This window comes from Anabrus simplex, chromosome 11, assembly GCF_040414725.1.
Source record: "Anabrus simplex isolate iqAnaSimp1 chromosome 11, ASM4041472v1, whole genome shotgun sequence".
In the NCBI taxonomy this organism is placed as follows: Eukaryota; Metazoa; Arthropoda; class Insecta; order Orthoptera; family Tettigoniidae; genus Anabrus; species Anabrus simplex.
In genome coordinates this window covers 59,058,288-59,073,474 of record NC_090275.1, presented here as the reverse complement: position 1 = coordinate 59,073,474, position 15,187 = coordinate 59,058,288, and the positions used below count along the sequence as shown (strand labels likewise).

Here is a 15,187-nt window from a genome sequence, read left to right as displayed (position 1 = left end):
GCGAAATTAACCAATTAAGGTTAAAATTCCAGACCCTGCCGGGAATCGAACCCGGGATCCTTGTGACCAAAGGCCAGCACGCTAACCATTTAGACATGGAGCCCACAACCTCAAGCCACAACAATCGGGAAGTTGTGGGTTCGGATCCCACTGGTGTCCGGTTGGCCATTTTTGTTCTGTACTGTAGGGGTGAAGTACAGTGGGGACTTAGAGGACCCTGGGACCGCTACGGTAGTTGTGAAGGCCCTTCAGGAACTCTGAAAAGTGGTGGCAAAAGGGGCTCGGGTTAAGACGCAGCAGGTCGTTATGCTACTTAGGTTGCAAAATGGGTAAAAAAATATAAGTAAATAAATGCAATGTAAATTTTAATCTTATACCAGTTTCATAGTATTATTTTAAGTAATTCCACATACTGTATATGAGACGACAATGTAAGTATAGGTGATATTATAAGTATAATTTTGTAAACAATATAAATTTATTAAGGATGACCTGTTTAATAGAAAAAATTGTTAGAGTAAATTGTATATTATTGCATTCCAGAAAAATTTTCTTCTTCTCTTGTTAATTTAAAATTTAGTGCTTGACAATAATGTATTTTAGTGCACCATTTGCCACCGAGATAGACACCTCATTTGCAAATAAAGAGATTTTGATTTGATTTGATTTGATCAACACGAACTATATGTACGTAACACGACCTAATAGGTTGAAAGTCCGAATAAATCATTTCGGTTACCAATTATCCTCTCCACCTCCATAAGTTATTCTCACAAATCTCGATAAGTGAGGTTCAAGGTAACTTACGTGAATAGCGCCGTACATGAGGAAGTAACTGGTGATCATTTTGAAGAAGTTGCAGATGGCCAGGATGGTGAACACAGCCTTCACCGCTGAAACAACCGAGTCCATTATCATAGTACAAGCATATTTTTCTTGCATATACACTGCATATTGGGACACACACAGAGAGAGAGAGAGAGAGAGAGAGAGAGAGAGAGAGAGAGAGAGAGAGAGAGAGAGAGAGAGAGAGAGAGAGAGAGAGAGGAGAGAGAGAGAGAAAGACAGAGATTCCATCCTGGCTCTGTCCGGTGGTATTTTAAGGTACTAAAATACGTCAGCCTCGTGTCGGTAGATTTACTTGCATGTAAAACAATCCTGCGGGACGGACGTAGAAACAAAATCATTTTATTATTATTATTATTATTATTATTATTATTACTATTATTATTATTATTATTATTAAGATAAAAACCTCAAATAACTCAGACCTTTTAACGAAACAAAGATCTATCTATGGGCTCACAGTCGAAAGAGTGGTATGACAGCAAAGTGAGGTTGAAAGTTTCAAAAGAAGGAAAATTTTGTGATGATGATGATGCTTGTTGTTTTAAGGGGCCTAACATCGAAGGTCATCGGCCCCTAATGGTACGAAATGAAAGAACAAAAATTGCAAAGGCATCCACTGACCAAAATAAAAATAAAATATGGCATGAAGAATGAATGGATGGACAGGAACTCAACAAAACACAAAACAAACAAAAGCCAGTGGATCGGACTCAATACAGATCGAAAATAACATTATGACCGACCAAGGAACCACTTATAAAGCACAATATGCTTGGTGTCTAAAGGGGGTGCAAAATCCACGTCGAAGGCCCCACAGAATGGTACATGTCGCGAGTAAAATAGAACCATGGTATGTGCCATGTTGGGGTATTAATCAGAAGTAGCGAAGACTCACGGTGTTCCACAAAAATGGTACTACTCACAAGTATTGCAATACGTACAAGTAACGCAGACCTATGGTGTGTCTCACACAATGGCCCAACTCAGAGCCAACGCAAACCGAGAAGGTTCCCCACCTAGGTGTACTAAACACGGGCGCCGGTATTCCCGTGGTGTTCCTCACATAGTGGGTACTAATCACAGGCAACGCAGACCCACGGTGGTGCTCATATAGTGGTACAACTCACAGGCTACGCCCAGACCCGCGGTGTTGCACACATGGGTACGACGCACGGGTACTGGAATCCACCAGGCCAGGCTTTAACTGTTACTAATCACAAACCTATTTCGTACCGAATTCAGTGGTACTACTCGCAAGTACAGGCAACCTATGGTGTTCCCCGCGTGATGGTACGATTCAAAATTAGTTTCATGGTTCTAATTCAGTCAGCCCTTGGTCGCCCCTTTTAGTCGCCTCGTACGACAGGCAGGGGATACCGCGGGTGTATTCTACATGTGCGTCCCCCACCCGCAGGGGGTAGTGTGTTTGGTCCGCGAGAGGTATTTTATTTCCCTCAAGTCCGCCGACAAGCCGGTTAGGACCCCCCTATCCGCCGCCTGGGACGCGCCACGTGGGAGTATCACCTCTCCCCCTGCTACGCCTTCGTAGCAGGTTCGTGGAAGGAAAATTTTCCTGTTTTAATTATTGTGTTGCAGGAGTGGAAGTACCTCATTGGGATCACTAAGTACCTACGTGTTAATACAGGGACACATCTTTATAGGAGTAATCACATTAACTACAGGTCTCTTCATATGGTTATAAAAGTATTTAGGTGTGATAGCAAGGATGTCAGGGAGAGGGCGTATTAGTCACTGGTAAGACCTTAGTTAGAGTACTGTTTCAGTGTATGGGACCCTCATCAGGATTACTTGATTCGAGAATTGGATAATATGTTATTGGCTTTACGTCCCTCTAACTACTTTTGCGGATCCAAGGGAAAGCAGCAAGATTTGTTCTGGGTGATTTCCGACAAAAGAATGTATGCGTGTTTCTTCGATACGGTGTCGAGGATCATGCGAGATGAATGTCTATTTTTAAACTGATAGGTTCTTCAATCTCCGAAACTTATTTTGAGTAATAAAATCGTAAGAAGAAAACATATGGTAACAGAATTGAAAATCCACAGCCTGCTTCCAGTCATTTGACCAGGCCAGGAATGGAATGAATGAAGTCCCCTTCTAGCGGCGAGGATAGGAATTGTGCCGGCTGCCGAAGCCTGTCGTACTCCTCTGGGGCAATGATTAATGAATGACAGATGAAAGGAAATGATATTGGAGAGTGTTGCTGGAATGAATTATGACAGGGAAAACCGGAGTACCCGGAGAAAAACCTGCCCCGCCTCCGCTTTGTCCAGCACAAATCTCACGTGGAGTGACTGGGATTCGAACCACGGAACCCAGCGGTGAGAGACCGGCGCGCTGCCGCCTGAGCCACGGAGGCTGTAGTAACAGAATTACACTTGAAAAATAGAATGACATGTTTCGTTCTTAAAAGTACATCATTAGGTTCTTTCAAATCACATTCGAATATTCAGAAATGTATAAACATCTATGTTTATTTATGTTTAATTACAGCCTTGTTGCTGCAACCATTCTCCTCTCAATCCTGCTGTTCTTTTCACTTGTTTAGTTTTTACATCCCATCAAGTATGTATTTCTTGGTCTTCCTCTTCCTTTTTTTCCCTAGAATTTTCCCTTCAAAGACGTTTACTAGGAATTCATTATGTCTTAGGGCAGGGATGGCGAACCTATGCCACTAGGTGACACGCGAACACGATTTCGGTGGCACGCCACATGAACATATTAACGTTTTTATATACGTCTTGTGCTACAGACTATACATATCTCATGGATCGTATAGTGTTTCACGTGTAAGAAATAAATATGGAAAGCCAGGCCGTCAGTCAGTGAGTGAGTGAAGTTTGACTTGTGTGTGATAGCCAGTAGCGCGTGATTTCGGAGTGATAGAAAGAAGCAATAGAGCTGTGTGTTGCCTGTGCTTGAAAACCATCGTGTCCCACACATTTAATGTAGGCCTAAAGCGCCATTTCGAGACGAATCATTTATATGTTCGTTCCATGCCAAATTAAGAAACAAGAGAGCTCGTTTAACAGAAAATCTAACAATACGTGCGGTTGTTTCCATCTGTCTCACTGCATATTAGAGCATGGGGAACCGATTTTTTCTGATGACGAGTTCTTGAAAGAGACGTCCGATACATTAATTTGAAGATTTTACTAACAAACAATATATAATTAACAGAATTAAAGAAATACTAGCCAGGCGAAATACGATCAAGGGTAGAATAATAAGAATGAGTGAAGATATTTCGGATCAATTGAAAGCTGATTCGGATAACTCCCAGATATATTCAGCATATCTTGTTGAAAGCACGCATGTGACCTTACAAGAAAGGATTGCTGGTTTTTTCTGATTTCCTTGTAGGAATATGATGAGGGAGGGATTAATTAAATTGATGAGTTCACGAAATACGACAGTAGGTAAAGATATAATGAAGGATGTGAAGCAAGAACTTGTATTTTTTTTTTTTTTTTTTTTTTTTGCTATTTGCTTTACGTCGCACCGACACAGATAGGTCTTTTGGCGACGATGGGATAGGAAAGGCCTAGGAAGTGGAAGGAAGCGGCCGTGGCCTTAATTAAGGTACAGCCCCGGCATTTGCCTGGTGTGAAAATGGGAAACCACGGAAAACCATCTTCAGGGCTGCCGACAGTGGGGCTCGAACCCACTATCTCCCGATTACTGGATACTGGTCGCACTTAAGCGACTGCAGCTATCGAGCTCGGTAAGAACTTGTATTAAAAAGGGGTTTGACTTACAGAATATTGCCTCAAGTATGATGGGTCTTTGTAATGGGTTTGTGAAATTCCTTGAAGAAAATGTTAAACATCGTATTTTACAGTTCCATCGTATGTTACACCAGGAAGCCCTATGAGCGAACGAAGAAATGCAGTTATTTGAAAGAGTACTCTCGGTGGTAACTACAATTGTGAACTTCATACCTGCACGTGCTCTAAATGTTATTATAAGAAGTGGAATCTCACTGTGGCGTACTTGAAATGTACAATAATGTTCGCTCCTGAGTCGTGGGCAAGTTCTCCAGAGGCTTGTCGAGCTCTTGGACGATAGAAAAGCACGGATAATTTCCAGAACTCACGGACCCTATTTGGCTGTGCGAATGCATGTTTCTCCGCGATTTTACAGCAGTATACAATGATATGAATCAGGAACTACAAGGAAACGGGCATACTGCAGATAGATTGTTTGAGATCATAAAATCATTCCAGAGAAAACGTATGTTCGTCAGGGATGTTGAAACAAAGAATTTTAAGTACTTTCCTTCACTTAAAGTACAACTTGAACTGATGTGAAAGTTTGAAAATCAATTAACTTTTGAAGGCACAAGAAGTATTTGTAAGAAGTATGCGGACGTCTCACAAAATTCAAAACAAAATTTCCAAGAGATTTTCCCAATTTCGAGATTTGAAGAAAACATTTCACTTTATTGCAAAACCTCATACTGCAATTTTTTACTGACCATTTAGAAGTGGAGTTGATTGAATGTGAAGAAAGCAGTACATGGGTGAACAAATTCGTACTTGGTAAAGCATGGGTGAAAATAAACTATGCTGTTGATGGTGAATACTCTCTCCAGAAGCCAGACAACGTAATACATGAACAATGGGACAGCCTCCTGCAAAAGTTTTCGGTGATGAAGAAACTTGCTACAGCATTACTTACTTTGTTTGGGTAATCATATGCCTACAAATAGCTATTTTCTACAATGAACGTTGTGAAGTCAACAGTTAAAATCCCTCTTGGTTCACACCTCAGTGCTTCTTGTGTGTTAATGAAGACAAGAAGTTACGAACCTAATATGAATGACATAGGTACTAAATGTGAGAATGATATTTCACTTAAAGTCCATTAGGAATATTGGTGTTTTTAATTATTATCTCGTATAATATTTAATGACGAAGTGTGTTACAATGAAAGCTTATTATATATATTTTTTACAGGTAATGTTAGGTATTCTACAAACTTACATACTTAAAAATGTACTTTTGAAGTATTTGCAAAATACAACCACGAAATATGCAATCAAATGTATTTATAAGATATATATGCTGAAAATAAGTAAATAAATAAATCACTAAATGAATAAATAACATAGTCTGTCTGTTAGATCATCAGCCCAGAGGCTGGTTGGATCCTCAGATAGCACCACCAAAGGCTATGCAGTTATAGGAAAACCACAAAAACCAATGGCAGAGCCCAAATGAGGCGTACTAGGCAAGATGACGAGTGAGGTAGTTTGCCATTGCTTTCCTCACTAGACCAAAAGCTGCCACTGCAACACCTTTCATAACACTCGGACCCTATTTGTGCTCCAAATGTCATTACTCAGCACCACTCATACCCCAGCAGCTTCCATATTGTCACAGCCATGGATGAGACTGGGACTTCGGTGGAAGCTACACTTTGCTCTGGCCTGTGCTAAGAGACAGATACAAAAATACCGCATCCATCAAGAAATGGCAACAGGCACATTATGAAACATAATTGGGAATTAAGAAAGGAAGTCGAGGGGAGGGGGTTGAAGCCATTCCTTAAAAGAAAATAACAAGTGGCACAGTAAATAGTTGAGAATAATAAACCAAACTTAAAATGGCACACTAGGTGGAAAAGGTTCGCCTTAGGGTATGACCCACAAGTTTTATCTCCCTTCTTTCCACAACCTTCATGAGTGTCCGCTGTTCATTGGTTTCCTTTAGAACATCTCGATTCATCTTTTCCTCAGTCCGGCATGTCCTCGTCGTTTGCCTCCAAATCCACATTTCAGTTGCTCCAATGAATCTCTTTACTACCACTAAGAATATTTTCATTCCTTCCCTGAAGGGAGAGGCGGGCCTCAGACGGTAACGCTGTCTCTCAGGCGAGGAGATTTGTATCGGAGGAGGAGATGCTCGGAGAGGGTGAGAGGGTTGGCGGCCGTGGCCTATACTAGGAACTGTCCCAGCATTCGCCTTAGTGCAGGAGAATGGAAAACCACGGAAAACCATTCTCAGGACAGGCGACGGTTAAGGCCAGACATGAGGTCAAGCCCTGTCCCGTCTCCCGAATGCAAAGGCGTAGAGCCACGGTAGAGCCGTGGCCACCCCTCCTCTACTCGGTTGGTCGGTCAAAGTGCAGAGCTGTTGGAACACGGACCAGCTGTGACCACTTATGGGCCGAAACCCACTCTGCATCTACCGACCAAATCTCGCTCCTTTTTATCCATTAGTTCAGCTCTCACAACCGTAAAGTAGTGCACTCCACAAAACCCTTTCATGTTTTTAAACTTATATGGGCATTTGTTATAATATTCTTTTATTTTGAAATGCCTATTTAGCAAGAGCTATTATTCTTTTGATTTCTTTGGTGCATCTATTGTCTTCAGTGATTAAAAATCCACAGCCTGTTTCCAGTCATTCGAACGGGTCAGGGATGGAATGAATGAAGCCCCCATCTGGTGGCGAGGATAGGAATTGTATCGGCTGCCGAAACCTGTCGGACTCCCCTGGGGCAATGATTGAGGACTGACAGATGAAGTGAAATAATATTGGAGAGTGTTGCTGCAATGATGTATGACAGGGAAAATCAAAGTACCCGGAGAAAAACCTGTCCCCCCTCCGCTTTGTCCAGCACAAATCACACATGGAGTGACCGGGATTTGAATCACGGAACCCAACGGTGAGAGGCCGGCGCGCTGCCGCCTGAGTCACGGAGGCTTCCGTCTTCAGTGATAATGCTTCCTAAGTAACATAAATGTTGCACTTGTTCTATTTTGGAATTTCCTATTCTTACTATTGATGTCATAATGAGACTACTTAAAGGATGCAACAAAGAATTAAAAGAAAAAAGTTACTTAAGTATGGTTCGTCCATTATTGGAATATGCAAACAGTGTTTGGGATCCTCACCAAGAATACCTAATAAAAGAACTAGATGGTGTGCAGAGGAAAGCAGCTAGGTTTGTAACAGGGGATTTCAGGAGAAAGAGTAGTGTATCAGAAATGTTAAAGGAACTTGGGTGGCAAACTTTAAGTAAGAGAAGGGAGAAAACTAGACTTATAGGATTATATAGAGCCTATACAGGAGAAGAAGCATGGGGAGATATCCGTGAGAGGCTTCGGTTGGAAAATAATTATATTGGTAGAACTGACCACAAGTACAAAATTAGAAGGAATTTTAGCAGAAGCGATTGGGGTAAATTTTCATTCATTGGGAAGGGCGTGAAGGAGTGGAACAGTTTACCAGGGGTAGTGTTTGATCCTTTTCCAAAATCTGTACAGATATTCAAGAAGAGAATAAACAACAACAGAGATAATAAATTAAATGTTAGAGGGCATTCGACCAGTGCAGGATATTGTAAATAATAAATGTGTGTGATTAAATTAATTCCATCCCCTGGTCTAAGGAGTTTGGACAGCCCAAGTAGGGGACTGCCTGTAGGGGTGAAGTACAGTGGGGACTTCGAGGGCCCTGGGACCGCTACGGTAGCTGTGAAGGCCCTTCAGGAACTCTGAAAAGTGGTGGCAAAAGGGGCTCTGGTTAAGACGCAGCAGGTCGTTATGCTACTTAGGTTCCAAAATGGGTAAAATATAAATATGTAAATAAATTCAGTGTTAATTTTATCTTATACCAGTTGTATAGTATTATTAGAAGTAATTTTACATACCGTACTGTATATGAGTTGACTATGTTTGTAAGATATTATAAGTAGAATTTTGTAAACAATATAAATTTATTAAGGATGATGTGTGTGTTTAATAGAAAAAATTATAAGCGTAAACTGTATAATATTGCATTCTAGGAAAATTTTCTTCGTCTCCTGTTAATTTAAAATTTAGTGCTTGACAATAATGCATTTTAGTGTACCATTTGCCACCGAGGTAGACACCTCATTTGCAAATAAAGAGATTTTGATTAAGTTTCAGCGTGTCATACGGAACAGTCAACATTCCATTTAATTCCTTCTCAGAGTCGGTATGCAAGTTTAAATACTTAGAAACTTGAAATCTGGAACTCATCTTAACGAAGTCCTCTTTACTCTCCACTCTAAACAGATATAAACAAATATTTATCCACAGAGCTCGATAGCTGCAGTTGCTGAAGTGCGGCCAGTATCCAGTATCCGGGAGATAGTGGGTTCGAATCCCACTGTCAGCAGCCCTGAAGAGGGTTTTCCGTGGTTTCTTATTTTCACACCAGGCAAATGCTGGGGCTGTACCTTAATTACGGCCACGGCCGCTTCCTTCCGATTCCTAGGCCTTTCCTCTCCCATCTTCGCCATAAGACCTATTTATGTCGGTGCGACGTAAAGCCACTAGCAAAAAGAAAATGGTCAAGTTATATACACAAAGGGATTATTCGTTATCTTAAACAATGTTTAATAGGTTTAATTTGAATGCCTCCGTGGTTTAACGGCTGAGAACTATACTCTGTAACTGATACCGAAGATTGGGACTTTGTGCATTCCAGCACTCTGTTTCAATCTATATGAACTCATTCTACCCTGTCCTTTAATGAAATTGCATAGTAATGGGAGGTCTAGTAAAGTATTCAAGGCTTCTGTCGGCGTATTTCTCATAGCCCCAGTTATGGCTATGCGTGTCATTCTCTGTAGGCTTTCCAATCTACTGCCGACTTTTCCTTGACTTACTTCCTACCACCAGATGATTGCAGCATAGGCCATCAGCGATCTAATGATCATTGTGTATATCCACATTACCACTGATGAACTTAGGCCCCATGTCTTCCCGGCGGCTCTCTTACATGCATACTCGGGAATTTTAGTTTCCATGTGCTTGACAGGGGCGTAGCAGTAGGGCATGCAGGACCTGTATTGCAGGTGAGACCGGGTCTTTAAGGGACCCCACAAATCCTCGCTATATATATATATATTAACGTCACTCTGCACAGAAATGATCAGGGTGACTTTGTAGAATCAGTCGTTTCTTAAATTGTACGTTGAGGAATTGCCACTTGGTTGCATCTACGGTAGCAGCAGTTTATTGTACCGAGTGTAATAAAGCACAGCTATCTCTCGCAACACCGTCATGCTCCTCACAAAAGACCTGCACCAGATTATTCGACAATAATTACATAAATGAAAATTGATACCAAAATATCATATTTCAGTTAGAAAATGATACTTTGTTGATGAGTAATGCACCTGAGATTGCATTATGCACAAATTTTGCTGAACTTTTGTCCCACATTTATTTGACAACAATCAATGAGGAGTTGATGTACTAGTTCTCTGCACGAAGTTAATAATAACAGTTGTGCGATTTGATATTTTTCTAACCTTATTTGAACTATTTTTGATTGAATCTCGTTCTTTTTTCTTCCTTTTTATAATCTAGGACACTGTAAAATTACAGAGTAATAACAAAGGAAGTTCCACGCATTCCTTCTGATCATTTGATACCAAAGTTCAACTTTGAAAAACCGTCTGAGACCCAGATAATAAAAAAAAGAAGACTCGGATATCAACAAATGGAATACTGAAAAAGAAGATACAGTGTGGTGGGCTGATGGCTCAAAGACTGGGGATGGCACAGGAGGAGGGATCAATGGGGGAAGACCTGAGAGATCAATCCAGATGAGCCTGGGCAAACACACTACAGTCTTCCAAGAGGAAGTGATAGCTATCACAACATGTCTTGAAGAAAATCTGAAAATGAACTATGGGAATAAGGAACATTTTCATTTTTACGGGCAGCCAAGCGGCCATTAAGGCACTAGAAGCAGTCCGGATAATATACAGAATTGTCTGGTATTGCCATTCACTTCTCCTGAAGCTCTCACAGTACAACATTGTCAAAATAATATGGGTACCAGGGCATGCAGGTATAGAAGGAAATGAAAAAGCAGATAAACTGGCCAGGAAAGGGGCAGAAACATTTTGTAGGCCCAGAAGATGTAGGCGGGACTTTCTATGGACAAGCCCGACACTACACAGGAAAATGGACACAAAAGAAACAAATGGAAAACTGGAAAAATACTCCAGGATGCAGGCTTGCAAAGGAACTGATAAAAGGACCAAACAAGAAGCATACTAAAGAACTGTTGAAACTCAGCAGAGAAAATATAAGATTGGTAGTAGGACAGTTGACAGGACACTGTGATATGGAAAAGAGAACACCTACATAGAATTGGAGTAATAAGAGACAACATATGTAGGAAATGCAATGAAGCAGAGGAATCAGCTGAACACATACTTTTCGAATGTGAGGCTTTGGGTAGAATCAGATTCTCCACTAGAGGACTACCAGGTAAAGAGAGAAAAAAATCCAAGAAGACCCAATAAGAACAACCTGCAGCTTTGTGAAGAGAGCAGGTATATCTAGGTGGGAATGAAGAAAAAACATGGTATCAAAAGATTTGAGGTCGACACTAATTAGGAACTAATATTTAGAGGCCCCATGAAGAAAAGAAAATTCTCTAGACTCCCGCGTTTTCTCAACATGAAGATGGAAACGTACACAGCGATTCTTTAGAACGAGACTAGTGCGTTGATTGGTTAATTGATGCTTGGACTTAAGAGCTCGATAAATTGTGCCCTTTTGGTGTCGCCTTATTGGTGCAATATCGAATGTTAGTATATTACTTATTTCCACTCTGGGAAGTAAGCACTCTAGTCGCATGGAGTTGGTGTACGATACAACAAAATGCTGTCTTCTACTTAAAACCTAAATGAGCAATCCTGTAACGAAAAATACTGGATATTTTCGGTAAATTAAAAATGCCGGCCAGACATCACCAAAATGAATGTAAATGATGATGATGCTTGTTGTTTAAACGCTGCTAACATCTAGGTCATCGGCCCCTAATGGTACGAAATGTAATGACAATTTAAAAGTTCAAAATCATCCACTGACCAGATTGAAAAACGTGTTGATGAAGAATGAATGGATGGATATGAATTTAAAACAATCAGTGGATCCGACCCAGAAACTATCATGAACAATAGTATTACTGACCAAGGGACTGCTTCTAAAGCACAATCCTGCAGAATCAGGATGCTTGTTGTCTCAAGGGGTTCAAAATCCAGGTCAGCGCCCCTTCATAATGGTATTTTTCGCTAGTAAAGTAGAACCTTCTTATTTGTCATGTTGCGGTACTAATCAAAAGTAGCGTAGACTCACGGTATTCCACACATCGCACAGGTAACGCAAAACCATGTTGTTCCTCACCTAGTTGTACTAATCACGGCCGCCGGTATTCCCGTGGTGCTCCTCATATAGTGGGTACTAATCACAGGCAACGCCCAGGCCCGTGGTGTTTCTCACAATGGTACTGATCATGGCAGGGGCGTAGCCAGGGGGGGTTACTGGGGGTTAGAACCCCCCCCCCCCCCCATTGAACTTTCACAAAAAGAAAATAAATAGAAACTGGCAGTAAACAATAAACTTCTTTTATGTGATCAAGATAAACTCCCTGCAATCTACTGCTTGTTGAGAGTGTTTGCCACCCTACCTGTCACCACTGCAGCCAGTGAGAGATCATTTTCAACATTAAGACGCTTTAAAACCTACCTCAGAAATACCACAAGTGAAAGTCGACTCAACGGGTTGGCTCCCTTGAACATTCACAGAGACATAGTTGTAAAACCAACAGATGTGTTAAATTTATTTTCTAGGAAGCCTCGAAAATTAGATTTTAGATTGTAAACTGAACATACCGTTTGAGATAAAACTGCTGACCTCGATCATATTGTTCTTGTTCTGTATTTTAAAGTAAGAATTTTGTAGTGTATTGCAATCTGAATATCACATACAGTAATTCACTCTTGTATCAGTATCCTTATGACAGTCATGCATGCGCGTACCAGACAAGCACAAGCACTTTCATTATGTTATATCTTAATTTTGTAACTGTAACCCCCCCCCCCCCATTGGCCGATCCTGGCTACGCTACTGGATCATGGATACTAGAAACCCACAGTGAACCGCTCTCTGCTGCTACTAATCACAAACCTATTGTGTACCTAACATACTGGTACTACTCGCAAGTAAAGGCGACCCATGGTGTTCACCGCGTGATAGTAATAATCACAAGTAGTTTCATGGTTCTAGTACAATCACCCCTTGGTCGACCCTTTTAGTCGCCTTTTACGACAGGCAGGGGATACCGTGGGTGTATTCTTTGCGTCCCCCACCCACAGGGGGTAGACAGAGAGAAAAAAGAAGGGATCCGTCTCTTCGAAAAATGAAGTAACGGACGAAGAAAGTCAAGGGCCACGAAGGGCGTGAAAATGAAAGACTCCTTAGGCTCCGTCCGAGTCGAAAAAGAACAAGAGTTGACCAAGGGATGTCAGACAGGATAGATGAAAGTTAGAAGCCTGGCACAAGTAAGTGTAAGCAATGCCAGGACTCGTCTAAGAGTCCCGTGGTCGACAACCCACACTCCAAAGGTAATATCCCTTGGGGCCCCTTTTAGTCGCCTCTTACGACAGGCAGGGGGTACGGTGGGTGTATTCTTCGTCTGCGTCCCCCACGCACAGGGGGTAAAATGAATTTAAAAGCCGGACGGCTAGTAACCCTAATCGCAGAGGATCAACGTACCGAGTTGTTGAGCAAATTAAATTTGAATAAGTTTGCCGAGGACATCGTTTTTGTGATTCTTATCGCCTATAGTTATGCAGCTATTTCAGCATATTTGTTCCGCGGGTCAGTATCAGACTAGCGCACGAAAGTAACGAACGAATGAATCACATACTATAGACCAACGGTAAAGCATTCGTAAATTCAAAACTTCATTATTTAGATAAGTCTTGCTCATGAATAGACGAGATTACCTTCTGAAGACGCAGAGAAAACTTCTCTGCGAAACGCAAAGAATTTCACTTTGTTTTCTGACACGGCAAGAGCCCAGAAGCTTTCTATCTTGTCTATAGTACCAGAGTGGTTGAAATGTACTTCAGGTAGTGGAGAAAAGACGAGTAGCCTACAGTTTTTCGGAATAAGTTTAAATTCTTCTCCGCTCCGCTCTCTTCGTACCATTCAACGAAATGATTATTGCAGTACAGTATTTTAAAAATAAAGATACTATAATCGCAGGAAAACCTACCTTCCATGTTAGAATGTTAACATATACGGGATTGAAGCGTGGAAGCTACAATTTATAATTTATGGCATGGGAATGACAAAATTTCCACTGAGAAAATATATTCCTGTCATTCATTCAGTAAACCGTAATGTATTTACATACTTCAATAAAGAAAATGTTTGATTTTGCAGTATTTTATTGTTACGTGACTTTTCCTGTTCGTTGAGTATTTAAATTTTATCGGACGACCATTGATAATGTAGCTAGCCTATAAATAGCCAGTGAGATTTATCACTCGTAAAGAGACATATCCACTATCCAAGTTCAACAATACCGCAAATGCAATAACAAGTAGACAAACAGTAAGTCTTCAAATAACCTAACTAATGTTATTCCCTGTAAACATCCCTTTTACTTATATTGGGAGTGTTTTTAAAGTATACCCCTCTTAAAATAGTGACAATAATTGCAATTCACTGCTTAGAGTACAAAAATAAGAGGATTGGGGAATAAGTCACAGCAACTACTTTTTCCTCACATTTTCATGGTGTTACTGTACAATGGTCAAATGTTCTGGAAAGCATGACACTCACAGTAGATGGACAAAGCACGAGATGGCGGTGTGGCAGTAGTGAGTCAGGCTCCGTGAACAATGGATGTGATGAGACAGGAACAACGTGGATCCGCCATGCTTACCGGACTTTACTCTATGCGATTTTGATCTCATCCCCAAAGTGAAAGAAACGTTGCGTGGGAGAGGACACTGACAACACTGTGAAACATGAGATTGCAAAATTCACACATGGCGAGGCGACTGGTGTCCGATGTCTCCCGCATCACTGGCAACGAGTCTTGAATAATGTAGGGGACTGCTCTGAGGGTTTACTCTCTAGGAATAAACGTTATGCAGCACAAGGATTTCCTGCCTGACATTTCACTCGCTTTATATCCTACACCTAATGAAACTACTCAATATTATTCACACATTTCACAGCATCTTACACTCCCCACTCCCATCTGCATATTTCAATTTGTATGGTAGATCCTGCTTTCATGCAAATAAAAATATTAGCACTGACTTATGCCCCAACCTTCGTATGTTGAGGTAGCGGTAAACTCTTATTATATCCGGTCAATGCACGCAAACAGAACATAAATAATATTTTCGTACAATGCAATTTACATAAAAATTTGTACCGGAGGCAAACTCACCCCGCTCATTTATAATAAGCGCCTTTTAGAAGACCGTCTATAACGTAAACGTTGAAACTGCTAGTGGA

At 41.1% G+C, this 15,187-nt stretch overlaps 1 protein-coding gene across 1 annotated transcript in view; it reads right to left on the bottom strand.

The window, feature by feature from the left end:
• The window catches only part of LOC136883339 (uncharacterized), a 79,654-nt gene that overhangs the window by 14,502 nt on the left and 49,965 nt on the right, over window positions 1-15,187 (bottom strand). Inside the window, exon 3 of the mRNA XM_067155578.2 lies at window positions 808-893. Coding sequence (XP_067011679.1) covers window positions 808-893 — 86 coding nt within the window. The remainder of the gene's footprint in view (window positions 1-807; window positions 894-15,187) is intronic.